This window comes from Carassius carassius, chromosome 14 (assembly GCF_963082965.1).
Source record: "Carassius carassius chromosome 14, fCarCar2.1, whole genome shotgun sequence".
Taxonomy (NCBI): domain Eukaryota; kingdom Metazoa; phylum Chordata; class Actinopteri; order Cypriniformes; family Cyprinidae; genus Carassius; species Carassius carassius.
The window spans coordinates 29,755,846-29,782,869 of record NC_081768.1 but is presented as its reverse complement, the minus strand read 5'-3'; the positions used below and the strand labels follow the sequence as shown (position 1 = coordinate 29,782,869).

At 37.3% G+C, this 27,024-nt stretch overlaps 1 protein-coding gene across 1 annotated transcript in view; it reads left to right on the top strand.

Annotated features, from left to right (window-relative positions):
• LOC132157469 (dystonin-like) overlaps nucleotides 1-27,024 on the top strand; it is a 199,244-nt gene that overhangs the window by 75,178 nt on the left and 97,042 nt on the right. Inside the window, exons 8-28 of the mRNA XM_059566826.1 lie at nucleotides 3,892-3,969; nucleotides 7,319-7,411; nucleotides 13,867-14,033; nucleotides 14,498-14,610; nucleotides 15,577-15,683; nucleotides 16,597-16,716; nucleotides 17,144-17,239; nucleotides 17,337-17,464; nucleotides 21,177-21,270; nucleotides 21,825-21,979; nucleotides 22,109-22,544; nucleotides 22,830-22,958; nucleotides 23,159-23,230; nucleotides 23,318-23,479; nucleotides 24,075-24,179; nucleotides 24,726-24,821; nucleotides 24,904-25,029; nucleotides 25,827-25,979; nucleotides 26,063-26,217; nucleotides 26,480-26,606; nucleotides 26,694-26,877. Of these exons, the coding sequence (XP_059422809.1) occupies nucleotides 3,892-3,969; nucleotides 7,319-7,411; nucleotides 13,867-14,033; nucleotides 14,498-14,610; nucleotides 15,577-15,683; nucleotides 16,597-16,716; nucleotides 17,144-17,239; nucleotides 17,337-17,464; nucleotides 21,177-21,270; nucleotides 21,825-21,979; nucleotides 22,109-22,544; nucleotides 22,830-22,958; nucleotides 23,159-23,230; nucleotides 23,318-23,479; nucleotides 24,075-24,179; nucleotides 24,726-24,821; nucleotides 24,904-25,029; nucleotides 25,827-25,979; nucleotides 26,063-26,217; nucleotides 26,480-26,606; nucleotides 26,694-26,877 (2,896 nt within the window). The remainder of the gene's footprint in view (nucleotides 1-3,891; nucleotides 3,970-7,318; nucleotides 7,412-13,866; nucleotides 14,034-14,497; nucleotides 14,611-15,576; nucleotides 15,684-16,596; nucleotides 16,717-17,143; nucleotides 17,240-17,336; nucleotides 17,465-21,176; nucleotides 21,271-21,824; nucleotides 21,980-22,108; nucleotides 22,545-22,829; nucleotides 22,959-23,158; nucleotides 23,231-23,317; nucleotides 23,480-24,074; nucleotides 24,180-24,725; nucleotides 24,822-24,903; nucleotides 25,030-25,826; nucleotides 25,980-26,062; nucleotides 26,218-26,479; nucleotides 26,607-26,693; nucleotides 26,878-27,024) is intronic.

The following is a 27,024-nucleotide window of genomic DNA, read 5'->3' as shown; positions in this document are numbered from 1 at the left end:
CAAAGTGCGCGCTTGTATGGGTTCGTTAAATGCTTATGCCAGCAGGTCTGCTCATGTCTGAAAATAATATATGAAGAAAAAAAAATCACATAAAAACATTAGGATAGCGTATATTTCATTAGTAGCATATTTTTTTTAATTGATGTAAAAAATAAAATTTTACAAACTGATACGTTTTTTTTTTTTAATTCAGCATGTCGTACGGCCGCATTTGAATTCGTGACGGGCCGCGAGTTGAGAACCACTGCTTTATATCAAACATTTTTAAATCGTCCACAGCTGAGCATCGCGGGAGGCTGATCTGCGCCAGATCGCGTGAAGTGAATGTAATGAACAAAGTCATTTTCAGATGCAATGAAAAAAAACCAAAAAAAAAACAAAAACAAAACAACCCTGGTTAGCCTAGATTAGTCCCAGGCTCTGTTCTGAAGTAAAATAATTATAATTACTGTTAACCAATAACAAATTTTAACGGATTAATCGCCTATTTTCATTTGCTGAATGTTTTCTTTATTTTTTATTTTTTAAACACGCAAAAAAATAATTTAAGTTTGTCAGAGGATAATAATATATGAGTCGTGTATACGTTTCATTTTAACGGATTAATCAACTATTTTCGTTTGCTGCATGTTTTTTTTAAACACGCTAAAAAATAAATCAGAGTTTGTGAGAGGAAAAAAATAGGCTATAAAAATTTTTTTTACAACAAATCCTTTAAATTTAACAAATTTATCAGAACAAAACAATAATTAAAAATATATAATTCTAATGGATAAATATAATTGCAGTGTATAATAATATAGGCTTAGTAATAAAAAAAAAATAATATTAATAATAATTTAAAGCTAAGCATAAGGTAAGCTTGGGCTCTCAATTGGGAGAAATCAAACGTTTCCATATTTGTGATGTTGCCCAGTTGAAGCTTAACTATTATTCATGAGGTAAATAGGCTGTGTGCGTTTCAGTATCCATGGAAAAAAAATCATAATTAACAATATGTCAAAGTGCGACTGCTGTTTCCAGTGAATATGTGCGCGAGGCACCAGCGATCAAACAGCTGAAACAAATAATACTTAATTTTTGGTCACACATAAGGCATAATTAAAAAATGCAAAGTGTTGGTAGTTTGAAAAATCAAGAATAATAACAGAGTTAATACTAATTATTGCTAAATGCTGGACCGTTCCCATTTCGCTCTGCATATGGAACCTGAAGATTTTTTTAAACCAAGAATGAACCGAAATGAAAATGAAATTAAAAAATTTAGCTATATATATATACATAGGCCTTATATTTATTTACGGTTTAATAAAAATATCATACATATGATCCTTTGTGTAAAGGTCTTCTTTTAGTTTTTGTTTAGTAGACTGTAGCCTGAGACTATCCTTCATTTTAAAAATTAACAAATTGTAAAAAAAAATGTTTCTTTTTTTTTAAATGTTACAATGTTATATCATAATGTTATTGTTGTTTTACTTACTGCTATCTCATTTTATAATTACATTCATTTCGCAATCCATCCCTTTGCGCCACCTGGCGGTAGTTTCGCGAATGATTTCAACACACGACTGAATTACAGTTGCCGCGGCGGTAAGGCCCAGATAGGCTGGCCACCTACTGTATATGCAATGATAATGTCAGTGTGATTTTAACCCGTTATTGAACAGGAAGAGAAAAGGAAGAGAAAAGGAATGGCAATAAAAAAAATAATACACTGAAAAAATGGGCGGTGCAGACCAATTCTAGTTTTGTAAACTTTTAGGGTGCGCTGCTTCATGGTTGCAGAAAACCCAGGAGAGATAGCCTTTATGGAGAGAGAATTAAAATGGATAAACTACAAAATAGTTAGGTTTAAAAAGATTACGGAATATATTGATTAGATGTCGTTTTAAAAATGTTCAGGACGTGCTTGTTATTAGAAAGCGGTGTCTGACAGGGAGCTCTCAGCACTTCAAAACTGAAGTTAGTGAACCACTGGAGCCAGACATTGTCCAGAACTTGTGAGTTCGCTTGAACATAAAGCATTGTTAATTGTATAATACATAAAACGAAAAACCGATAGGATACAAAAATTATAGAGAAGCTAGTGTTAGTTTTTTAAGAAAACAAGCAGTTAGTAAATCAATAGAGTGCAATTCTAAAAGGAGCAAGTTTTTTTAAGAATATTATTAGAATAGAGTGCTAGGGTTAGAGCAGGGGTTGGCAACCTACGGCACGTGTGCCAACAGTGGCACGCAGAGGGATAATCGCTGGCACGCAAGCAATAAGGAAAACTATAATGACGAACAGTTTGATGTAATAACTTCTCATAGTCACACAGCCTGTTAGGAGCTACAAATACTATTAAAGTGTGAGAATTAACTTGCATGGATGCACGTGCAAACACTGCACATACTAGGTGCTTCAAAATCAAAGCCTCGGTCTAACAGCACTCGTCAATGTCAAAATGACTGAGATGGCCAATCAGATCAAAGTAGGCGGGGTTTACTGTACACAGAAGCAGAGCGCGAAGCGTCAGTTTAACGTTAAAGAGAGTGAGGTAAGATGAAGCTGCAAATCAATTAACATTAGTCAACTTTTAATAATACGTTTTACCATAGAAATGTTAAATGACCTAAAGCTATATCCAGTGATGAAAAATTTTCTGAAATATGGCCATTTTGAGAGAAAGAAAGTGGGGGGGGGGGGGGTAAATTGTGTCTCTCTCTGCAGACAATGAAGCGATTTTGCCCCTTTGTTGTTGAGAAATATAATGTAGCGATTCAGTATCGATTAATAAAAGTAGCGTGACAACACTCATAGGTTTATGAGCTTCTGAATGCTACTTTTTGCACAGCACGATCTCAGATCTCTGTGTGTGAGTGGTGTGTGTTGTGTGTGTGTGTGTCTGTGTGTGCACGTTCATCAATTAAAGCAGTGCATTAACGTTGATTAAACGTTAAAATTGTGTATGTACCATTTAAATACAGAATTATATCGGGGTGTGGGGGGGCGGGGGGGGGGGGGGGGCTGTGCACACTTGGCACAGTGGTTAACCATAAAAAAAAAAAATGGCACGTCATGCCGAAAAGGTTGCTGATCCCTGGGTTAGAGGGTCAAATAAAGATAGAAGAGATGTTCTGTTTGGGTTATTTATCTGTCCTGTAGTGTGCTGCATGAATCACATATTCTGGTAACCCAAAAACTGCAAACAAATCAGCATTTAAGCAGTGCTCAATTGCTTGTACTTAGTTTCTTTTGTTCTTTTAATTGCTGACTGTTTACTTGTGTTTTGCATGACTTTTCATTTATATAATTTAGTGTAGTATTAGTTTCTCTGTATCTGTTGAAGCATTTCATGGGGTCTTTTAATGTTCATCATGAAGTTTACACATACTGTACTTGTCTTTCATGAAAAGTGCTATTTTATGTGATAGAAACCTCTTTTGTTTTTGACTGATAGAACATTTAGTCAGTTTTTCTATTCTGTGAACAAAACACATTGAAAACACACAGAACTCATGTCAGTCCTTTACTTCCAGCCATAAAGGGTGACATGGTTCTTCAGAATTGATCCATCATCTGCTCAATCGTTCTCATTTCTGTACTATACATCAAGTTTGATAGCCGACTTTGAGAAGTTCATCCACAAACTCCATCAGATATTTTCAGGTTTTCCATTTGCTTTTTTCCCGTTTCACTGCTTCCCGTCTTGGCCCAGTCCACATCTCTTACCTTGCATTTGGCTTGAGTTCCTTCAAGGCATCATGTGATATAGGGTTGACCTGTGGGAAGCCTGATGTACTTCAGTCAGTCTAGCTAGGCACTGATGTGCAGCTGACGGTACGTTGAGTGTCTGGTGCCTGATGACGCATGCGCTGATGTCTTCTCTCTCTCCTCTCCTCACAGCCGCGGGAGAAGGGCCGCATGCGCTTCCACAGACTCCAGAATGTACAGATTGCACTGGACTACCTGAAGAGACGGCAGGTAAGACCAGTGAGAAGAACAATCAACAAAGACAGTGTGATTCCTATTCCAGTTTTTAAACTGGTATATGAGCATTAAAATCTCAAAACATTGGACATTACATCAGTTTCTGTTCTGTGTGGTTTCTGAATCAACTCTTGAGAAGAAAAGAAGCACAACTGAAGAAACATAGCACATATTACAGAAATACAGAACACAGGTAGAACATTTCAATGTCAAGTCAGGGGTGTGTTTAGAGTTTTGGGGGCCCTACACAAGCAGTCCCTTGAGGGGCCCCTCAGTAGAAACCTCACAGTTGCATGGTTTGCATGGTGCCTAAACACGATAATGCTACTGTAAGTTACATTTGCAATTCAAAACAACACTGACTAGTTCTCATAGAGATCAGCTCAAATTTAATTTGTTTCAACAAAGTGATTGTTAATTCCACTCATGCTGTGACACAGACCAAAGATTCCTGAGGGATCTAAATATTGTTAGATCTGCTGTTTGAATATTATTTGGATGATAATATTGTAGCATTTTTTGATAAACTATGCATTGCACACTTCTAGTGAACATTTAAGGAAGTGAATATAGGATAACTTTACAAAATAGCCAAAGACAATGTTATTTTTCTCGACCAATATAAATAGTTACAGTGCATCTCATACACTGAAGGAAGGGTTTAGTTGGTTATAAAATAGTTAACCGTTCATTTCAATGAGGGAAAAGAAACATCTGATCTGGCTATCTGTGAAAAGATAAATACAAGCAGTTCTGCTCAAGATGATACGTGACACATGAGGAAGCAAACTTTGTCCTCTGAATTCACAAATGACCCCATGCATGAGCTCTCATTTGTACTTGCTTCAGTACATTTACATTTATTCATTTAGCTGACACTTTTATCCAAAGCGACTTACAATTGCTATGTATGTCAGAGGGCGCATGCCTCTGGAGCAACTAGGGTTAAGTGTCTTGCTCAGGGACACATTGGTGTCTCACAGTGGATTTGAACCCGGGTCTCTCACACCAAAGACATGTGTCTTATCCACTGCGCCATCAACACCCCAGTAGACTAAAGTAGACTAAAGTTGAAATGCCTGATCCAAGAATAAACCTGCTTTCGGTTTGCTGTTAAGCTGAGAAATAGTCATGACTGAAGATGAATTATGATACACTTCACATAACCCACATGCTTTGTTTTATTTTGATTATAAGCATTAAAATCTATAAATATTTACATAATAAGCCACTCTGTGTGTAAGAGTGATTTTATCATGTTAAGGAGCTGATCTTTTGTATGACTCAAAATAATGGCAAACTTGGTACGATTACAGGCACCAGTGTTTAAAAAAAGATTGCAATTATTAATAATTAAAATTGGAATCAGTAATTCACCAGTCATCATTATAGAAAGGTCACAGCTTCAAGCATGGCTGTTTCAATCAGAAATGAGAAATGTAAGCAGTCAGTCTCCATGCCCTAAATAAACATCCTGTCCTCTGGTGCCCTCTTGAGGTGAGACTCTGACCATGAGACATCACTGCTGTGTTTGTTATAGATTTACTGCTCTTACAACTCTTTATAGTCTAGAAGTAAGTTGCTTCATAGATTAGCATTAGAAAACAAATGCATTTCTAATAGCAGCCTTGTAAATGACTTTTTGCCATCATGCACTTTTAAGTATTCTTATTCAGTTCAGATCTAGTTTATTTGTGCAGTATTCTTAACAATATTATATATATATATATATACATATATATATATATATATATATATATATATATATATATATATATATATATATATATATATATATATATTATGGCAAGGCGTTCAGGAAATAATTATATTTATAATATGAAGTCTGAATATATATAAAATGAAAGTTTGAATATATAAAACGATTGTCTGAAAATCATTGCAAAAGCAAAAGCAATGAACGAGTCCACACAAAATTTAGTAGCAGCAATTTTAAGTAACGATCGTCTAATTAATACCCTGGCGAATGCGTGTACGGGCCAAAATACTGGCAACCGCACTCAACATCGTTCTACTGTTGAAGAAATGTATTCGCTATTTCACGGGCGAAGATTGTAGATAGCTGTGGGTGGTCCCTGTGAGGTAGAAGGCATGTTTCTCTTTGTAATGCTTGCTTGATAAGCAGGAACTTCCTGGGTTGTGAAGTTCACCGCATTCGCTCTTCCGTGGAGAAATAGTGAATACATTTCTTCAACAGTAGAACGATGTTGAGTGCGGTTGCCAGTATTTTGGCCCATACATGCATTCACCAGGGTGTTAATTAGATGATACTTAAAATTGCTGCTACTAAATTTTGTGTGGACTCGCTCATTGCTTTTGCTTTTGCAATGATTTTCAGACATTCGTTTTATATATTCAGACTTTCATTCTACATATTCAGACTTCATATTATAAATATAATTATTTCCTGAACGGCTTGCCATAATATATATATATATATATATAAATATATAGGTACATCTCAGTAAATGAGAATATCCATGCCACACCTCACTGATGCTGGAGTTTGTGCTAAAGGAGCCCCGGCCAAGTATTGAGTGCATAAATGATATACTTTAAAAAACTTGAACTTTTCTGTTTTGCAAATCCTTTTTTATTTTATTATTATTATTATTATTATTGATATTAGGCAATATTCAAATATTTTGAGATACTGGATTTTTTACTTTAATGAGCAGTAAGCTGTAATCATCAAAAAAAATAAATAAAATAAATAAATAAATAAATAAAACCAAAACAAACAAAAAACATTATTTTCCTGTATCTAGAATAAAAGGTTTCACTTTTTGAAATGTTACAAAAAAAATCATGATATTCTATATATATTCTAATTTTTTGACACAAAAGCACACACACACACACACACACACACACACACACACACACACACACACACACACACACATATATATACACACACAGTGTATGTGCCTGTAAATGTGTATAAACAATAATAAAACATCATCTGCCTTCAAATACTTATTTCTCATCTTATTTACAAATGAATTTGAATGAATGAATGAATGAATGAGTGAATGAATGAATGAATGAATGAATGAAGTAACTGAATCAGATATATTCTGTGTAACTGAAAGCAAAACAATTGCCTTGCTTGTTATAATATTAATGTGTTTAGGCATTGTAGACGTTATCTAAATCTCATTACATACAGTTTTGAATGATTCTCTATGTATATACATATATAAAAGAAATGCATAATTAAAGTAAAAAATGTCATTATAGAAGCAGTCATTTTTTTCGGTCTTTATGAACAGTTGCAGAGCGATGTATGATTATGTTATCATCTCACTCGTGCTCTCAGGTGAAGCTGGTGAACATCAGGAATGACGACATAACAGACGGAAACCCAAAACTGACATTGGGATTAATATGGACCATAATTCTGCACTTTCAGGTGAGCCAATCAAGTCTCATAATATATTTTTATTGATTATTTATTGGCTTTGATGCTTGATGTAGGTATTTCCAAGTGCTCATTATTTCTTACAGAGTAGTCATATATCAACACTGCACTTCATTCTCTGACCACAGGACGGCACACAGGTGTGTGCAAACACAATAGCTCAAGTGTGTGCAGATATTTACTGAAAAGAGCTCGAGGCAATACAGCTAATAATGCCTTAGAAACGAGCCAAAATACCTTAGCAACCGCCAATTAAAACCACATAGTGTTAAAACTATAAATGTTACTCTAATATAACTAATAGAGTCCATAAATAAACTTCAGGTTTCAAGGCTTCCTCAAGCCAGCATTCAGAGTTTGTTTTCATTTTCCATTTCTAGTATGAAGATTGTTCAGTTCAGGGTGATAACACACTCAATCAGCTGACTTAATGACTCATGTGTTAAGTTACTAACCACCACCTACTGCTAGTTTAGCTGAGGACATTTCTTATTTGTATATTCATAAATGCATTTAAAGTTTAATCTCATAATATTATTTATTGCAGTTGTAATTATTGTTCTTTGCAGTGTCAATTATTTAATCTGACTGGTAGCAGCCCTATAGTGTATATTGAATTTATTGATAAATTGTAGTAATTTCTACAAATCTAAACAGATTAAAAATAGGCCTTTGTAAAGGTAAATCAAAATATGCAGATTTAGGTATGTAAAAGCTGATAGGACACTGATGAAAATATTGCTTCAGAATAAATTCACACACTCTGTGATGTGATGTTTTCTGTCATGTGCCTTCATGCAGGAACGTTTCCCCGTTTTAATGAAAGTCTGCGATGCGCCAGAATCTTCAATTATGTGATGTTCCTCAGTCACTACACTGTGAGATTGATTTATTAAGGTCATTATTTTAGCATCAACATGTAGTAGCTGAACATGGAAAATAGTTGTGTTATTACACTTTTATTGCAAAGTATAAAAAAATTGGAAATGGAATTTTTCAAGATGAAAATTACAGAGATTTTTTTTTTTTTGCATTTGAATTTTGCGACAGGCTTTTACAACCATTCTGGCAGTATTTCTGTGCTTCAGCTGCCTCACACACAGGTTCTGCAGGTCTGAGCCTGTGAAACTGCATCAGATGTACAGTATATAAGACCGAGGAGGAGAGGAGGCCTGTGTTCCTGCTTTCAAATTGAGACACATGCATCAGATTGAGGTCTTTGCCCATTATATCTCACATTTTCATACAAACCATATTTCAAATGTGTAAAATGCATCCAGTTCAAGTATTCCTTTGAAGAGGTCTACTGATTTCGGACACACTGCACTGCAGTAGGATATTAATATCCTTGGCTCGGCTGCTTGTTTGGTTTGAGGTCATGTTATGATTGAAACATTTTAGCAGTAGCCTGAAGTCAGGCAGAAGACAACCTGAGTCCAGACTGTCACAGCTCTTCCTGATTCACTTCTCTTGGAACGGAAGACTGTAACAACTTCACTGCACCTCGATCTCACAAACCAAACTGACCCACAGCCTCCCTGATGGCCCACAGTGGGCTGAAGGCTTACAAAAAACACAAAGCACAGTCCAAGAATGTGTTGAATAATGCTTGGTTTCGTGAAAGTTGCTGACAGGTAGCGTGGGGCCGTGCCGGAGCACCTGTCGCTGTCAGTCTCACGCGAGCCGTTGGGCCTGTTTCTAGAATTTTCTAGGGATCCAAGGTGAAGTCTCTGTGATATTATACTGGTAAGATGTGACAAAAGGTTTAGCACATATTGGGCCAGATTTACGAAACAGGGCAAATCTTTTTGGGGGGGGGGGGGGGGGGGTGGGGTTGGTAAATGATGGTGCAAATATATGGAGCTTATAATATGATAAAACAAATTATTGACAAGTGTCATTTCACAAAACTGAATATTATGTGGCATTTAATATAATCAATGGGTGCTAGTGCTCTACTTTCGCTCACGTCATGTGCAGACACAGTGGCATGCTAATCACTTTCACACCAAATATACTTTAAAACAAACACCAGAGACCACTTCGACAAATGTTTCACATGCTGAGAATGTTAACCTAACATATAAGTATATTAATCATAAATGTTTAAGAATCACTTAGGCTAGCTTAAAAATTCAATTAGTTTTGTCATATTATAAGTTCCATACAGATACTAGTAAACTGACTACTGCGAACCTTTGCATGATTCATTGAAATACTCTCCTCCCATTCATTTTTGCATCTGAAAGGGAAACACCTACACATGCATGTGCAGCAGAAATAACTGTCCACGCCTTTTCAGTGTGTCTTCAGTAAACCCTGGTTTGCACTGGAACAAGCTGTTAGTAGGTCTGGCCCCTTGTGTGAGATCCATAAAAGAAATGAGCTTAATTAGTAATTATTGCCTCAGCAAACACTACTATTGGACCTTAAATGAGTGTTTGGAAAATAACTTGCTGTATAAGCTAATATGTTTTACAACTATGGCTCCAAATGAGTTTACGTAGCCAATATAAGTTATTATCTTCCATATCTATGACCATTGGTTTATGTTTGTTTGTTTTACGTGCTGGACATGATCCTTTTGAAAGCTTTGCTCTTGTTTCGAGCCAGATTAAAGAGCAAACGGCATATTCTTCCATGCCGCAGAGCCAGCCACGTTGTCCTGTTATTTTTAAAGGCCACATGACAGGCCAAGACTCTCTCTCAGCCTGGGACGTCCTAATCGAATGGCTCAACTTGCTGAGCAGAGCTCTCACACGCGGCACACAGTTTCCATCAGGGAATGGATGAGAGTCTGTCCTGCTCCCCTCCCTTTCCCTCTCTCTTTCTCTCTCCAGCCTCCGACCGCTAAGGACATAGAGCCGGAGTCAACCATGGAAACTCAACACCAGCAGGGCTCCGGGGGTGGCTGTGTTTACACATCACATGAGGACTGGGACGTTTCCTCAGCTGTGACAGCAGTGTTGGTTTCTGTTTCTTGCTGGGCGCCTCGATCTCTATAGTGTTTGTTCTGTAGGATCAGGGCAAAGGGTGTCGTCTCAAAGGTCACTGAAATTTCAGTGTGTTGGCAGCGTGAGAAGAAAAGGCCGGGCTGTGAATACAGGAAGCAGAAGTTTGTTTGGAGTCTCAGAGGGAATTATATCATCTGCTCCACTTTGGCTATTGGGACTATTCATCTGACATAACCTCCGTAACCAACCACTTGCAGGGAAAAAGATGGCTGTTATTACCTGGGATAAGAAACTCTTGAACTTGCTGAACTTGTTTACAGCTGACAGGAAAAAGTGAAACTTTCTTGATGGAGAGCCTTGTTAGTATGAGCAAGCGCCATGGGTAATATGTGTGGATGTGTGCGGGGCTCTAAAGAGGAGTGTTATGTTGATCCCACGAAAGCCCCAATCAGCCCTGCACCAAAGGAGCTCAGTGGACGCCTATACTTTCAAAGGAGAAAGAAGAGGAAATCTGCAGAGTTCAGTGCTACTGACTCTTTGAGAAGCCATGGGGCTGAGAGCTGTAGGAGTGATGACCTGGAGGATGTCACATCTGGTAGTAATTCCTTCAGTCAGGTTGGTATGTTAAACTCGGAGCAAGATGAGATTCCAAGGCCCAGGCAGCCCAGTATCAGCCATGGGGTCTATGTTGGAGAAGTCCCAGTTCCCCGAGGGAAAACCGGCAGTAGACCAAGTGTTCATCAGATGGATAAGGACAAAAGCAGACCCACTGTGGAGCATAATATACATAGGGTCACCAAGAGCTCCAGAAGCATCTCCTCGAAGGACGGGCTCTTGGAAAAGAAACTCTTGAGGAGGCAGTTGAGGAGGGCAGTGAGTTTTGGAGCTGTGGAACATATGCTCCAGACACTGAGAGGAAAAAGCTCCTTGAGGAGTGGTGTGGATCATCAGTTGGAAAACATGGAGGGCTACTCCAAAATTATATGGGACACTCAAGTGCACAGGAAGCGGAGGAGGGCCCACACTTGCTTAGGTTTAGTTTCCCAGGCTACTTTGGATACTGTCCAACAAGATCTTAAACATCCTTTTACTGAACGGCAGGAGGTAATCGCAGCATCTGTCAACATGTGACATGCCATTTATGGAGCAATGCTACAATTTTTGTGACATTACTTAAAAAAGAATTTAAACTAAATATCATACACCCTTTACTTATGATACACGCTGGGTTTACTCCATGTTGTAATTGCCATAATTGCTAGATGACAACCCGCAACTTTGTAGTGGTCAGTCTGTGCAAGTCGGGGCTCTTAGAAAAGTCTGAGTTTTCAAGTTGTTATTTTGAATTCTACAAAGACTGAATGATTGTATTTCTGGTAATTCTTACATTATGTGAATATAGCTATAAAACAGCCTTGATTGCCTTATTGTTTTTAGAAAATAGTTACTACGTAATAGAAATATTTAGGCCAACTGTAATTAATTTGACTCTTCCAAGTGATCATCAGTCTGTGAGATGGCGATACATGATATCATCTTTCTAATATAATTATTTACTTGCTTAGTTTCATTGCTGGAAAGTTAACCAACTCCAGCATAAGGCTAAAAGCAGCCAAATGTTTTTTTTAATATGACTGAATTTGTATTGAACATGATAACAATTTAATAGAAACATTGTACGTTACTAAATATAATTCTTACATTTCCTCAGTTATTTAAACAGCAGCTACAGAAAATGAGCAAAGAACATTTACATTACCAAAAAACATCACTACATCACATAGACTTCAGTCTAGAGTGAGTTTATGCACTTTAAAAACAGTCCCGTTATAATCAGTGAAGCTATCCTCACTGAACTATGATTAATAAATATTATACATTGGATATTGTTATGATGAGAGAATTTGCACGAGAGCTAAATTCAGTCAGCAAGTGTGCAATGAACCGCTCAACTCAGTGTGTTTCAGCGATGACTCATCTGAACGCATCTCATTGGCCATTGTGTTCATAAACTCATCGTAAATATGTGATGGTTTATTATGCGCTTAACACCACAAAAACAAGAAAAAAGAAATATGGCAACATCTTTGACAATCGTCGATACACAATACTATAATTTATCGCCACAACCTTACTCTCTACTGTTTGAGACATGCAAATTAATTTAGTTTGTACTTTCCACTAGAAGGTACCAAGGGTCATAGTTGACTTCTATGTTGCCTTGTGATGTAACTAGTAACAGGTACTTTGTGTCATAGCTGTGACTGTATTCTTTATTTTAGCTATATTGACCCATCAGCATCTAGAAACTCCAGAGAGTTTCCATAATGTTGTCATTCATCTTGAGAGTCATGGCAGTGGTTAGTCAGGGCTGACATGTTTTGGTGTGTTTGGTTCTTGGTTTAATAGCTCAGTCTTTCCACAGCCACAGTCTACACACCATGTGCTCTGCTGCCTTCTGACAAGCTATAATTACATCGGCCGCCAGATTCTTTTGAGTTGACTTGAATGTCAGCATGAACATGTTTTGTACACTTAGCAAGCTGTGATTGATTATTAAGCTGTTGATTTTAATATGTGGTGGTATAATGTGTTTTCTTAAATCAGTAGGTGCTGGCTTAGCTTTAGTTCCAGGCATTTGATTTTAGAGTTGCAAATCCTTTTTAGCAGTGTGAAGTCATGTGAGATCTCTGATGGTCAGTGGACTCTGTGTGTGTGTGTGTGTGTTATCGGTCACTGTTCATTAGTAACTATCAGCATATTCACTGCATATACTGCGTACATGGAGACTACTATAAATAGCTCTAAATGAAGAAAGAGAGCAACCAACCTGTGCTGGTAAATCACTGATCAAATGCCTCCAACTGAGCTTCATTGCTGTAACAGCAGAAAACAGACATTTGGAAGTGATCACAGTTTTATTATGGAGTGGCTATTGGCACCCAGGTGTAAATACAGGCACTTAAATAGTGTTTTTGACCTGCAGTGGGTGTGGCAGATAAGGAAGACATCCAAAATGGGCAGTATTATAAATACCATAGCATATAATATCTATATACAATGCTATTATACTATAGACAACATTTGTTACTACACAGGATGCAAATATGTATCTGCTATCTGCTATACTTTGGCACAGAATGTCTGCTGTGATGATCTCTTTTTTAAATGACGTTCTTGTAATTTTCAGATCTATTTACATAGAGGGGAAATGATTGATATCATGTCAATGCATTAAATTGCATTTTCTGTATGTACTGATGCATGTATTTTTATTCATTTTTAATTACAAAACTCTTGAAGCGTTTGTTAGATTATTTACAGAACAGATTTGAATTTACTTTATGGCAAAAACTACATTCATTTAAAAAAAGGTGCAATTCTCTAATAACTGTGATTACTTTTTAAAATAAGACAAGGTATGAAAAGAAGACTCTTAGCTACGTTATAACAGTTGTTCTCAAGAAAACATGTCTTCTTTCCCGCCTGCAGATCTCGGACATCCACGTGACAGGAGAGTCCGAGGACATGACAGCCAAGGAGAGACTTCTGCTGTGGTCCAAGCAGATGACCGAAGGCTATGTAGGCGTCCGCTGTGACAACTTCACTACCTCGTGGAGGGATGGACGGCTCTTCAGTGCTATTATTCATAAGTACAGGTAACAACTCAGCAATGTCCATTTCCAAAAAAAATAAAAGATAAATACCATGTCCAAATATGCATGACTAATCTTATATTTCAGCCCAGAAAGAAATTATATTTTTCCTAAAGAAAACAAAGCCTATTTGGGGGCTGGTAAGATAGCTGTCCTAAAGTAGATTTCATTTTCTCAATGCTAAATGTAATTGTTCCTCATATGCTCTTTATGTGTATGATGTCCTCGATTATGTGCGTACAAGTCTTTGACAAAGTCTTGACATCGATTTCGCCTGGTGATTTACACAAACCCAGTGTTCTTCCAGAGTTTGAGTAAATGAAAATGCCTGTCACCATCACGCGTATACTTTTTGATTGAAGCAAGACGTTGATGTGTAATATAAACACATATCTGACACTGAAAGATATCAGACATGCAGAGACAGTGAAATAAGATTGTATTGTCGCGGTTCTGTCTTAATTCAGGCCCGACCTGGTCGATATGAGCAGAGTATCAACACAGAGTAGCAGATCCAACCTCGAGCAAGCGTTTGGTGTGGCTGAGCAGCTCGGAGTGGCCCGACTGCTGGACCCAGAGGGTGAGTCTCAGCGCCAAACTAATGTCCTCATCCATGTTATGTCATTAGGCATTATTATATTGTCAAAAACAAAGTTGATTGGTTGAATATGTGTAAACTGTCAGTTATTTATTGTTTTCATTTAATTATTTTTTTTAAGCATGGATTAAATAACATTAGAATTTTTTTTTTTTTTTCTGGATGCATCATTCTGCATTCATTGATTAGCTACCCCTGTTGAAAAAAACAGCATATGCTGGTGAGGTATGTTTTGAAGTATGGTTTCTGGTTTAAACTGGTCCTTAGCTGGTCCTGAGCAGGAACTAGATGCTTAGGACCAGCTTAAACCCAGCTCACGACCAGCTCAGGACTTGCTTCAAAACATACCTAACCAGCATATGCTGTTTTTTTCCCAACAGGGACCTCAGCTGCCCATACTCTTCTTTACTTTTGGCCGCCCTCTCCTTTTTCACCTCTGCTCTACTTTGTTTCAAATGTCATTAGAAAACAAATTCATCATCATGCCACCGTTTTCTCATTAAAAACATTTTCACAAAGATGAGACCATAGAGTGCCTTTGTTTCTCTTGGTGATGTGCGAGGCTCTTGAGATGCGATTGTTGTCTCAGAGTGAGAATGAGCTGCTAGTTGCTAGCTGCTAACACAACTCTGCTAAATGTCTGGAGTGAGCCGTCACTGATTCAGCTTTGACGTGTGGTTTTCTGGTGCAGCACAAACCGTTCCTCCATACAGGGAGTCACCAGAGCTGCAGTCTGAGTTTCAGATGCGGGATTTCAAGGTCATTTGTAAAACAACACTGCGATCTAAGAATAGCATTCAATGCCCAACACTATCCTCAGCAGACTAAACCATGAATTCAACACTTAATAAAACTGTTAACTGTCTGTGATGGAAGGTTACAAGAAGTATTATTTGTTGCAAAACTGTTCATTGTTTTATACATTTGCATGTTTGTCCATTCGAGCAGATGTGGACGTGTCGTCTCCTGATGAGAAGTCTGTTATTACGTATGTATCAACGTTATATGACGTCTTTCCCAAAGTACCGGAGGGTATGGAGGGCATCAGTGCAAATGTAAGTACAATCACATATAGCTATAATATTACTAACTCTGTGAAAAAGAAGTACACTTTAGCATAGCTTAAAAAGAGCATAGTTACGGAAAAAAGTGCTAACTGAAGGTAATGTTTTCAGAGTAATATTAATGCAACTAGCTGAACTTCAGAGCAGTTGTTTTAAACATGCATCTGTACAACTTTATATGTAGTGATAAGATAAGTGTACTTTAACAAAACAGAAAAAAACTATGTGCTTTAAAGCAAACCTTAATTTGACATTTTGAGGTAAAAAAGTGCACTTTCTGAATTTGTACTTAAGACATGAAATTATGCTCTCTTTAAGTTCACTCAAGTGGCTTTTTATTAGACTACAAATGCATATGCAATACAATTAAGCACACTTCTTTTTCACAAGTGTCGCACTGAAAACAGTACAAATACAAATCACTTAAAGGGATCGTCTGTGTTAGATGTGAGCTCTAGTAAAGCATGATTTCTGAGGATACCCCGGCTGATAGCACATACACATCTCAAGGATGATATTATCTACCTGCGTGATGTAGTCAGGTTTTAGCTGGGTGGGTGTTGAATTTGCTCGGTCTATACAAAGAAACATTGTGTCTACATTTCCACATTACATAAGCATTGCATGTTTCTTGGAAGAGTTGAAGGCTTATGAAGGAATCTGTTGATTCTCTGGAATCATTCCCAGAACACTGGATGATTGAGGAAGAGTGTGAAGTGTGTATGCTGCTTTCCATTTAAGACACATTGACCTTGAATTCAACGTGCTTGCAGTTCTTGAATAAATGAACAAATGAATACGATATGAAGAAAGTGATACGTTCTATAAAATGCCTGTTTACAATTTTCTTACAATTACAGTGAAATATAAAGATCTTAACCAAAAGTTGATGTTCCTGAAACAGGATGTGGACATTAAATGGGTTGAATACCAGAACATGGTGAAGTACCTCAGCCAGTGGATCAAACACAATGTGACTGTTATGTCAGACAGAAATTTCCCCAGAAACCCTGTGGAACTAAAGGTGAGATGCCTCACACTTTCATATTGCTGTTAAGAATGTAAGTCCATGTTACTCTGTGAGTTTCCTGAATGGATAGCTGATTTATTTTTTCATGAAATTATGTAAATAATTTAAATTGTATGTGTATGTATATATATATATTTTTTTACATAGAAAATCCATAAACCATATATTTATGCAAAACAATGTTTTTTATTATTTGGAAGTAAGAAGTCTAGCCCAGACAGTTGCTTGTACAATTAGTGCACATGCAGCTTTCGCTCTGTCGGTACATTAACGGTACATGTCCCACTCGAGAAAACCATCGAAGCCTGAAGAGCAGCTCCATCTTTCTGCGCTCATAACTCGAGTGGCTATGTTGTCTTTTTCTCTGTCTGATGAATAGAAATCTCTTTTTTGTCAGGACTAACACTTTTTGACTTTACAGGCACTTTATACGCAGTATCTACAGTTCAAAGAGAATGAAATACCACCAAAAGAAAATGAAAAGGCCAAAATCAAGCATCTCTACAAAATGCTAGAGGTTTGTGTCTTTTTTTTCTTTTTTGATCATTCATATTGTTGACGTGTACGTGACATGTGTAGGGGTGTCTTAAACGCTGCTGTATGTTGGGGTGTAGGTGTGGATAGAGTTCGGTCGCATCCAGCTCCCTCAAGGGTACCATCCTAATGATGTGGAGAAGGAATGGGGCAAGCTGATCGTGGCCATGCTGGAGAGAGAGAAGAGCCTGAGGCCTGAAGTGGACAGGTATGAGATGATTGACACACGAATATGGGTGGGGATTACATGCATTCTACTGAGGAATTCACTTGACATTTTGACATATACATTCTTAATATTTTTTATTATCATATCAAACTAGCAACAATACAATATTTTAAATTTTGAGGTTTTAGAACTAGGATGTTTTTAAAAAGGTAATATTTCTTCATTTATAATGGTCAGCTCAACTGATTTTGAAGTGATTTTTCGTATCGTATGCTCTTTTTGTTTGGATGATATATGGCAGGGATGCAGAACTCATCCCTGTGCAATTGTTTTTACTATGCATAGTTTGTGTTTATTGTTCATACTCAGATTGAAAATATATTTCTCAGAAGAAGAAAAAAACTTGTTTTGTTTGGTTTTGTTATCAAAAAACACTCTTTCCATTTTCTTTACTCATTAAAATGTTTTTGGACCCATCTCTATTGTTAGTTAACGAAATAGGCCTGTTTTTTTTTTACTTAAAAGCGCAGATAACAATATTGAAATAAATGGCTTTAATTTGCTTGGGGAATGGTATATATAAACAACCTTTTATTTGGAAGTGTAAAACACCCAGACACAACTTTCTAAAGAAAGATTTATAAAGAAAGATAACTTTAGGAGTTTCTGTTTGAGTACACAGTATAAAAAAAACCCAACTGTTGCTTGCATTTTTCTTAAAATTCTGTAATATCATTCATTCTTTGAGAAAATAAAGTAAAATTGATACTTTAAATTAGTTAAATTTAAACTGTAAGTTCTCCTGTTTATAACTATATATGGCACTTGACTCTGGCTGCTAGAATAGGTCTGAAAAACAAAGAAAAGTGTCAGGCGCCCCAAAAATGTTCTAGGTCTTTAAGGGTTAATTATCCCACGACATAATTTAAAATTCACTTGCCAGTGCAGTTAAACAGTTTATTAGGAACAATCAATGCTGACTTTTAAAGCTGATTTTTTTTTTTGCATCATTTCTCCAGTCACACAATCCTTCAGAAATCCTTTTAACAATCTGATTTTCTACAAAAACAAAAAAACATTTATTTTTATTATTATTATTATTATTATTATTATTATTATTATTAATGTTGAAAAGAGCCTGAGAACATTGTTTGTTACATTTATTACAGTTACATATATATTATTTACATCAAGCTTTTGAATGGTATAGTATTGTATATTGTTACTGAAACTTCATAATATTTCACTTGATTATACATTTAGTCAGGAATTATAGTTTGGAAAAAGTCTAACTAGTAAAATGTTTACACGTTATGTGAAAACGAGTACAAGTATATAAATAAATTAAAAGATACTTATGTTTATGAACTCTGCTGAATAAAGTGCTTCATTCTGTTTTTTTTTTTTTTTTGAGGAAATCCAAATCTCAAATCCTCAAACACATCACATCTTTTTGGGGTGAATAATGTATTATTCCTCTCATCGCGAAGCAAACAGTAAAATAGAAGAACTTGAAGAACAGTCTCGCTGCTTTTTCTTCTGTGTGGGCGTATTCAAGCCGCGCACTTCAGTTTGAATCTGAATAGCGCGTTCAGCGCGGGGGCGTGGTCACATTAGAAGATAATGAAGACAGACGTTAAAAACAGACATCGCATTGTTTTCATATGGATTACTTTATCACAGAATATTTGTTTTCGGCAGCACTTTGTTTAGTTTAAAAGTAGACATGTCAGGCTTTCTATAGATATCTCTCTCATGTCTCTTCATTGAGTATTTACTAAGTTATAGTTCATTTTATTGACGCATGTCTAAATGAAGATCAGACAAAGACAAAGGCTGCAGAAAGCACACCTTGTTTGTTATCTTTATTTTATAAGTGAACAAAGTTCTGTCGTTATTATATCTGTATACAAAAAAGTAGTATTGCTCTTATCTGTACGATCAAAACTGAAAGTGTTTTTCACTTAAAAATGTCCACTAAAGTACTTCTGTATATCTGATGTACAGTGACACATTATATAAGAATATAAGGAATCAAAGTTGCCACGTTAGCATGTTCCAGTTAGCTCCTGCTGGTAGATATTTTGTTTCTCCTTTAACGGAAATTGCTTAATTTTCTGTATATTCTGATGAAATAAAATGATGATGTTTTTCAAGTGATATTTATAATACCAATATTTATAGTATTTTTTAGTTTAGTAGGTGTTTTATCAGTGCAGAGTTCTTAAAAGAGGTTAGCTTAAAAGAATCTGGTCAGCCCTGCACCAGCCAAGCAACTGCCATTGAGATGAACATGAATGATATCGATGGCTTACTCTCTGGAGCAGCTTGTTAGATGACTGCAAACACTGCGCTGCTGTCAAAACACTGCTTGGTTTGTTTGAGCATCCCAAACAATTCAATATAACATGTTTATATCTGATCAGTTGGACATGAGGAAGTGTTCCTCGGACTCAACTATTGTGTCAATCATTTATGAATCCATTCTTATGTAAATCGTTGAATAATGAATTGAAATGAGTGTTTTGTTTGTACAGTTTGCACTGAAATGTGTTCTGTTTGTGTTTAATGTATTGGGGACATTATGTTCATGAGTTCTGTTTGAGGACGCTCGTTCACACATTTCTCGTTCAGTGTCTTAGTAAAAATGTATGTTGGTCATTACTTAGGGTTAAAATCACCGTTGTACGCATGTCAAATATATAAGGTTGCTATATAATATTTTTGTTATATTGCCAGCAGAGATTTCCTGCACACAAATGACTGTCACACCTGTGCAGTTCGCAGTTGTGTTACTCATTGTGTTTAGGTGAAAACATGGCATTGGAAATTACCTGGAAATATATGGAAATCATTCATGCTTTTGATATTCATTAGCACTTTTATGTACACATGATTTTGTGTGTGCCTTGACCTCAAAACCAGTCATAAGGGTCCATTAAAAAACAACAAATAAACAATACTGAGAAATTCACCTTTAAAGTTGTCCAAATAAAGTTCTCAGAAATGAATATTACTAATCAAAAAACTCAGTTTTGATATATTTATGGTAGGAAATTTACAAAATATCTTCATGATGTAACATGATCTGTACTTAATGATTTTGAAATGATTTTTGGCATGAAAAAAAATCAAGAATTTTGACCCATGCAATGAATTGTTGGCTATTGCTATGGATATTCCAGTGCTACTGATGGCTGGTTTTGTGCTCCAGGGTCAGATTTACTAACAGCACTGCCGTCAATGCTGTGCAACAGTGAAATGGTAAATGGCTGTGAAGGAGGGAGAGGAATGTGTTGTGTGGTGCGTCTGAACCTGTGCTGGATCATCTGTCTCACATGAAAAGCAGTGTTCAGTGTTTTACCTGGGGCTGAGGCTGCTGTGGGCTGGCTTTTCTGTGAGCCTATAAATAGCAGCGTCTGGAAGCAGGTGTGGTCAGAAGGGCTGTGTGCGCGAGTGCGCGGGACTGTAGATGGCGGCTGGGCTCTCAGCTGCTGATGGAGGGCTGGTAAACATTAGTCTGTAATGATGAACAGCAGCCTGGTGTACTGCAGTAGCACTCCGTCAGTGAGTGACAGCACTCTGACCAGCCTGGGCTCGGCTGAAAGCCTCTGTCCAGCACACCGCTCTATCTCAGTTACTACTCTGTGTATGCACCCAGGTGAGGGAGGTGTGGTGTCCTCTGCTACATTCTGCACAAAAAGTGTCCTGGTGTTTGATTTGATTTGAGACCTGTCTTTTGTTTTTGTAGACTAGAAATGCTGCAGCAGATTGCAAACAGAGTTCAGCGAGACAGTGTAGCCGGAGAGGACAAATTATTGTTAGCACGGACAGCTCTGCAGTCGGTGAGTTCCAGTATACGTCTTCATTTACAGTAATTATCAGATTTCATTTTAATTATCAGAAATTGTTTTTATTTGACAAGTAAAACTTGAAAGACCTTTTCAGAAAATGTGGATATATATGCATTACTACACACACACACACACGCACGTTTGTTTTTGTGTAAAGTGGGTTCATCCCATAGGCGTAATAGTTTTTATACTGTACAAACTGTATATTCTATGGCCCTACACCAACCCTACACCTAACCCTAACCCTCACAGGAAACTTTGTGCATTTTTACTTTCTCAAAAAAACTCTTTCTGTATGATTTATAAGCGTTTTGAAACATGGGGACATGGGTTATGTCCTCATAAGTCACCCTCTCCTTGTAATACCTGTGTCATACCCATGACATTATACAGAGCACACACACACACACACACGGATGTTTAGATATTTTACTGAAAAAAAAAATACATTTATACAATTTTGTTAATATATTATTATTTCTTAAATAATTGTCTTGGTTTTTTTTTACATTGAAAATATTAATGAAAATGTATATATCCTCTAGGATGCGAAGCGGCTGGAATCAGGAATCCAGTTTCAGAATGAAGCAGAAATTGCTGGATACCTTCTGGAGTGTGAGAACTTACTGAGGCAGCAAGTGGTGGACATTCAGCTTTTACTGGACGGGAAATTCTACCTCGCTGATCAACTCGTTCAAAGGTCAGATCGTCATTGACTGAACTTCATTATTAAGAAAAAAAATCACTGAGGCATTCTCAAAATGAGCAATAGAAATAGTTCACCTTGACTGTTTTTGAAGGCTATCTCCTTGATCTCTTTGGTGCTCAGGGTGTCTAAGCTCCGAGATGATCTGCTGGCTTTGAGGACAGAGTGTTCAACCGTCTACAGCAAAGGACACATGCTGACCTCAGAACAGACCAAGATGATGATCTCTGGCATCACACAGAGTTTGAACTCAAACCTTTCCCCAAACTTCAGTGCTGGACTGTCTCCTGAGCTCAGTGACGGAGGCCTGGTCACATCGGGCGGCAGCCCTGCGATGAGCCCGGCCATGACGCCCAGCATGACCCCTGCCGCGGTCCAGACTTACCTCAGCGGCAGAGGAGGAGGAGGAGGCATGGGGCCCGGGGTACTTCAGCAGCTCAAACACATGCAGATCCGCAAGCCCATGCTCAAATCCTCATTCCTGGACCCCAGCTTGACCAAGGATGAGGTTCATATGAAGTTTGTGCAGGATCTAATTAACTGGGTTGAGGAAATGCAGGTATGTTCAAGACTTCAAAATTCTTTTAATCCTTCATTCTGCTAGTGCACTGCAAAATTCCTTCTTAATTTGTATTTTTGTTCATTTGTTGTCTGTATTTATGTTTTACATTTTGAACAAACAATCTCGCTTCCTACATTATTTTAATGATTAAAAATGCCAATTGCGATGGTTTGAGTGATGATGCAGGTTTATGATTAAAATAAAAAAGTGACCTATTTTTCAGGGGGGTTTTTTGAGGCGAGGTTATCTCATGTTTTTTCCCGATCTTTTTGTCTTTGAAAGGTTCAGCTTGATCAAGCAGAATGGGGATCTGATCTGTCAAGCGTTGAATCAAATTTAGGGAATCATAAAGATTTTCACAAAGCCATTGAAGAATTCCAGATGAGCATTAAAGAAGCCAACATGAGTGAGGTAATACACATCATTACATATGTTTAAATCAATAAAAAATTTCATTATAAACCCAGAATATGTTTAAAGTGCTTAGCTTAACAGTTAACTTAAAAATCCTAAATTTGAGAAAATCTGTGAACAATCTGTTCCTTTAAATGACACATATTCCAACAAATAATTGTCTTAAAATCTAAACCCAAGCATGTCTGATTACCCAGATGACCCAGCCACTGAAGCAGAGTTACTCTGAGAAGCTGAAGAAGTTAGAAAGCCAGTACGGGAGGCTGCTGGTAAAGGAGCTTTGTGAAGATCTGCTTTTAAACCTCACATTCAGTCAGAACCGTGCGTCTCAGTTTGGTGTTCTCTTGTGTTTTCAGAAATGCTCCGGTGAGAGGCAGAAGCACTTGGACAGCCTGTATGATTTTGTGTCCCACGCCACGCAGGAGCTGATCTGGCTCAATGAGAAGGAGGAAGAGGAAGTGGCTTTCGACTGGAGTGAGAGGAACAGTAACATTTCAAGGAAGAGAGATTATCATGCAGTAAGAGCTTTCAGCCACATCAAACCAATGTTGTGCTCAGTCTAAAAGAGCTACTGATTTATTAATGTTCGTCATATTTTTATTTTATTAGTTTGCAGATAACCCAGTTATAATATGTGGTGATCATTTATTTAAAGCATTATTTTAATTGTTATTATTTCTTATGCATCTATTGTTAGGGAAATTTTAATTTATTTTATGTAAAGCACTTTGAATTACCTTTGTGTCTTTATTCAAATAACTTGCCCTGCCTTATCATTATATACATGGCCAAAACCTTTAGAAGTATTGCAATGTATTATTTATCACTCAGCTCTAGTTGGTCATTAGATGGATCATCTATGCTAATTTAGTGTTTTGCTTTAAGGCTTTATTCTAGCAATATGAATATCCACCCATACGATAATTATAGTGAATCCACTGCAGTTAACACATCCTCTTCTGTTGGAGCAGTAATGGCACCATCAACATCCGCCATGATCAAGATTTTGTGTCACTTCTCCTGTCTTTGCATGTTGAAGTTCAGGTTCAGGTTTTTAAAGGAAGCTAGATATCTGTGCCTGGAGCATCTTCATATGCCCACGTCTTTCCGCAGGATCTCATGAGAGAACTGGATGACAAGGAGCAGGTGATCAAGTCAGTACAGGAGAAGGCAGAGAGCCTCCTGCTGGAGAACCATCCTGCCAGACTGACCATCGAGGTACAGCCTGGGATCACATCACTTCACTAGACTCGAAACTTGAAAACACCATCATTTTCATGAATAAAACGAAAGGTCATGAAACTAGAATTTAAGAAATAGTGCAGCCAAACATTCTACAGTATCATCATTTTAATGCGTTCATGCTAGCTTTTGTTTTATTCTCAAGTAAAACACAAATGGAGAAGTTTAGCAGTAGGTAGGTTAGGGCAAACATCTTATTCATTGCTTTCTAAGTCTTCTGAAGTTCTGAACTTTTTTTTTTTTTTTTACTGATAATCTTCCCTAATACTCATCCATTTAAGCTTGCCATCGTCATATTAAAAGTTCAGTGCTCAGTGGTAGAGCATTGCAATAGCATTGCAAAAGGTTATGGGTTTGATTCCCAAGGAACACACATACTGGTAAAAAATGTATAGACTGAATGCACTGTAAGTCGATTTGGATAAATGCATCTGCTAAATGCATAAATGTGTAATGTAATGTCAAGTAAAATAAAATAAAGATGTGCATCGAACTGTATGTTATCATCTGTGCATTACTCAGGCATACAGAGCAGCCATGCAGACTCAGTGGAGCTGGATACTGCAGCTCTGTCACTGTGTGGAGCAACATCTGAAAGAGAACGCTGTCTACTTTGACGTGAGTTATGCAGCTGTTTTTAGCACAACTGATTTTTATGACTAATGTTAGACTTACAAGTATGCTGTTACTCTCCTGACAGTTTTTCAGTGGTGCCAAAGAGTCATTGGATTACCTTAAGAGCCTCCAAGATGCCATCCACAGAAAGTACAGCTGCGACAGAAGCAGCAGTTTACATCGGCTGGAGGATCTCATTCAAGAGTCTATGGTTAGTTTGCTACCACACCATAAAATCATGTAATTATTCGGGTTTGGAGTATTAGGGACTTAAAGGGTTAGTTCACCCAAAAATGAAAATAAGGCTGCGTTTTACTCACCCCCAGGCATCCTTTCATCTTTCAGACGAATCCAGTTGGAGTTATATAAAAAATTGTCTTTGATCTTTCAAGCTGTTTCATTGCAGTCAGCTGGTGTTGCAGCGCATCAGTCCAAAAGAAGTGTCACACTCACACGGCTCCAGGGGGTGAACAAAGTCCTCCTGTAGTGTATCGATGCGTTTTTGTAAGAACAATATCCATATTCATAATGTAATAATCACTTAAATCTAGCTTGCGCTCACTGTTGTAAACGAAGTGGTTTCGGGGGAAAGATGTATGAGGTCAGCTTCGAGAATACTTTTTATGCACAAAAAAAACCATAACATAATTTATTAAGCAATTCTTCTTCCCGTGTTTTGGAGAGTACCCTAGAACATAATCAGCGTTGCTTACTTTTGAACATAAACAGTGCTGATTACTTTGATTACATTCTTGGGTACTCTCCAAAATGGCGGAAGTCTGTAACTTAATTTGTGTTCTAAAGATGAACAAATGTCTTATGGGTTTTGAATGATATGAGGGTGAGTAATTAATGATATAAATTTCATTTTTGGTTGAACTATCCCTTTAATGACTAAAAGAATGAAGTAATCAAAATATAAACAAGTTCTATTTCTTAAGATTCTCATCCATGAATATTTAAGGTGTAGATGTGCATGACTGAGGCTAGACTGATGTTTCTTCACAGGATGAGAAAGAACAGCTCCTGAAATACAGCAGCACAGTGGGTGGGTTAGTGGGACGGACAAAGTCTGTAGTTCAGCTCAAAGCCCGTAACCCAGATAATCCCATCAGGACCTCCATACCCGTCAAAGCCATCTGTGACTACCGCCAGATAGAGGTACGTTCAGCACGCTGGAACTGCTGCCTGCACATTTACAGCAGTGTTTGCCATAATGCATTCTGTGACCCCTCTCTCCTCAGATCACCATTACCAAAGAAGATGAGTGTGTTTTAGTGAGCAATTCTCACAGGGCAAAGTGGAAAGTGATAAGTCCATCTGGAAATGAGGCCATGGTACCTTCAGTTTGCTTCAGTGTACCTCCACCCAACAAGGAGGCCACTGAAATGGCAAGCAAGTGAGGACAATCTGGGATTTTATTTTCTTGTTTTATAAAATAAAAACAATATATATATATATATATATATATATATATATATATATATATATATATATATATATATATATATATATATATATATACAGTATATAGGGCATCTATGCATTGGTTGTTGGTTGGATGTTGAGATGTGTTGCAAAAATAGAGGCAGATGAACATGAGCCTGCAGGGTTTAAATTATATAGTAGTAAGCTTAATTTTCCTTTTCTCACTCCTCCAGGATCGAGCAGCTGTATCAGAAGGTTCTGGCTCTGTGGCACCACTCTCACATTAACATGAAGAGCGTGGTGTCCTGGCACTATCTGATGACTGACATCCGCACCATCCGCAAAAGCACTGTTGCCTCGGTACAAATCCTCTTTTTGCATTCCCTGAGATGAAAGTTGTTTTAAAACCTATGGAGCTTATAGTGTAATGTTAACTTCCCTCCCTAGATCAAGACGTTATTGCCAGGTGATCACGAGCAGGTGCTGAGCAGCCTTCAGTCCCACTTTGAGGACTTCCTGAGGGACAGTGATGAATCTGAGGTTTTCACAGTGGCTGATTGTGCCCAGCTGGAAAAGGAGGTTCTGGCTTGTAATGAGTACTATGAGGAACTCCTTAAATCTGCAGAGAGAGGCAAGTTACTGTACACGTGTACACAAGTTATGCAAGTTATGTAATCAGATTACATTTTAGAGTAACTAGTAAAGTAAGGTATTACTTTTAAACTTACAAAAATAATGCTTTTTCAAATAAGTAACGCAAGTTACTTTGTTTTCCCAT